This window comes from Austrofundulus limnaeus, unplaced genomic scaffold (assembly GCF_001266775.1).
Source record: "Austrofundulus limnaeus strain Quisiro unplaced genomic scaffold, Austrofundulus_limnaeus-1.0 Scaffold86, whole genome shotgun sequence".
Taxonomy (NCBI): Eukaryota; Metazoa; Chordata; class Actinopteri; order Cyprinodontiformes; family Rivulidae; genus Austrofundulus; species Austrofundulus limnaeus.
In genome coordinates this window covers 1,552,538-1,554,057 of record NW_013952488.1, presented here as the reverse complement: position 1 = coordinate 1,554,057, position 1,520 = coordinate 1,552,538, and the positions used below count along the sequence as shown (strand labels likewise).

General features: G+C 43.4%; 1 protein-coding gene across 1 annotated transcript in view; it reads right to left on the bottom strand.

Annotated features, from left to right (window-relative positions):
• nbas (NBAS subunit of NRZ tethering complex) overlaps nt 1-1,520 on the bottom strand; it is a gene marked incomplete in the record, with an annotated part of 224,076 nt that overhangs the window by 137,284 nt on the left and 85,272 nt on the right. Inside the window, 4 exon segments of the mRNA XM_014011983.1 lie at nt 269-423; nt 539-616; nt 866-968; nt 1,062-1,184. Of these exon segments, the coding sequence (XP_013867437.1) occupies nt 269-423; nt 539-616; nt 866-968; nt 1,062-1,184 (459 nt within the window).

The window sequence follows — 1,520 nt, the reverse complement described above, 5'->3', positions numbered from 1 at the left end:
GGGTAAATGATGACGTGGATAGGTCCTCGGTGCGGGGCTGCTAGCGAGCTATATCCACCCTGAAGGTTAATCTTGGACAATATCTGATGATCGACTTTTAACAGCCTTTATTTTACAGTTCAAATAAATGTTTATCAAATAAAGTCTAATGTTAAAACTTATCGGGGATCCATTTCAAATTGAAGTCAGGTTCCAAATCTGAATAATCTCTGAGCAGTAGTGAGAACTGGTTCAAACATTTCTCACTCCTCCTCATTGGCATTCCTACCTGGCCAGGTTCATGCAGGGGTCCGTTAGGGCCGTGGAGGAGTTGAAGTACTCTCTGGCAGCAGCCAACACCAATTCCACGCTGTTGTCGTAGGCCACCTTSAGACTGTAACCTTTTCCCCGGAAAGACAGGCTGACGGGAACATCCTGACTCACCTGGAAACATAAATAAGAGCATAGAATAGAAGATTCATTAGAAGCGGTTTAATATTTGGAGAACACAGCGGGCGGTCTGAGTGRAACTTCGTGAAGTGAGCTTTATTCAATATACCTTGGAGCAGTGCATAAACTGCCCTGCCAGGTGGATGTTCTCCACGCGGCTGGAGCACAGCAGGGACTCCACAAAGACCTGCCACAGGAGGGAAATAAAAGGAGATTTATCACAGGCAGAAATCATCTGTGGCTGAACAAAAGTTTTACTCCTGCTTGGCAAGCATCATACTTCATCTGTTTGTTGGGTGTGTGAGTTACAGAAGTGTTGTTATGTTTGCTAATGGTAAACTCAAACAGCATGGCATAAATTTTCAAGCTTAGTTTTAGCAGGAATCAGTATTCTGTGCACTTTGTAGGTTTTGTGATTTTTGTCGAGCTGTGATACCTGATGACATGTCTCTGGTTTCAGACAAGTGTAAGCGTTCTGCTGCATATTAAGCAGGTCCTCTAGAAGACCTCTCCACACTGCCGAACCCACTGGAGGGTTCCTGGGGACACATGTAAAAAATCATGGTGAGATCCTGACAGGCRTTTGTTTGACAGCTTCATGTTCATTAACGTGGTTCTTGCTAAGTTCGTACTTGCGACCAGTGTGACGGCACAGCTTGACCATTAGATGGTGGGCCTCCTCTTCACTGTTCTGGCTGTTCCTCACATATGAGATGGGTTTCTTAAGACCGTGTTTCTCCAGAACCTCGACAACACTACCAAGCATCAGAAGAGATATACACATCTACAATGAATACATAGTGGGTAAAAAGTTAAAATAAAAAAAAAATTGCACAAAGACCGGCTCCAACACCAGTTGATGTGAATGGGGGGAGGGGGAAATCAAGCCTTTGTTGACAAAAACATCCACTGGGAGTTTAGATAGTGTTATGGCAATATTTATTTAACAAAGACAGAAATACGTGGTCCAAGAATGAAGGTACTCCATGGAAATGATCAGCTGAGTTTTATTGCGACAACAGGAAACACAGAGAACAACCCGCCCTGTCTCTGTGCCTCTGCCTCTCTATTTTATTTATTTTATTTATTTT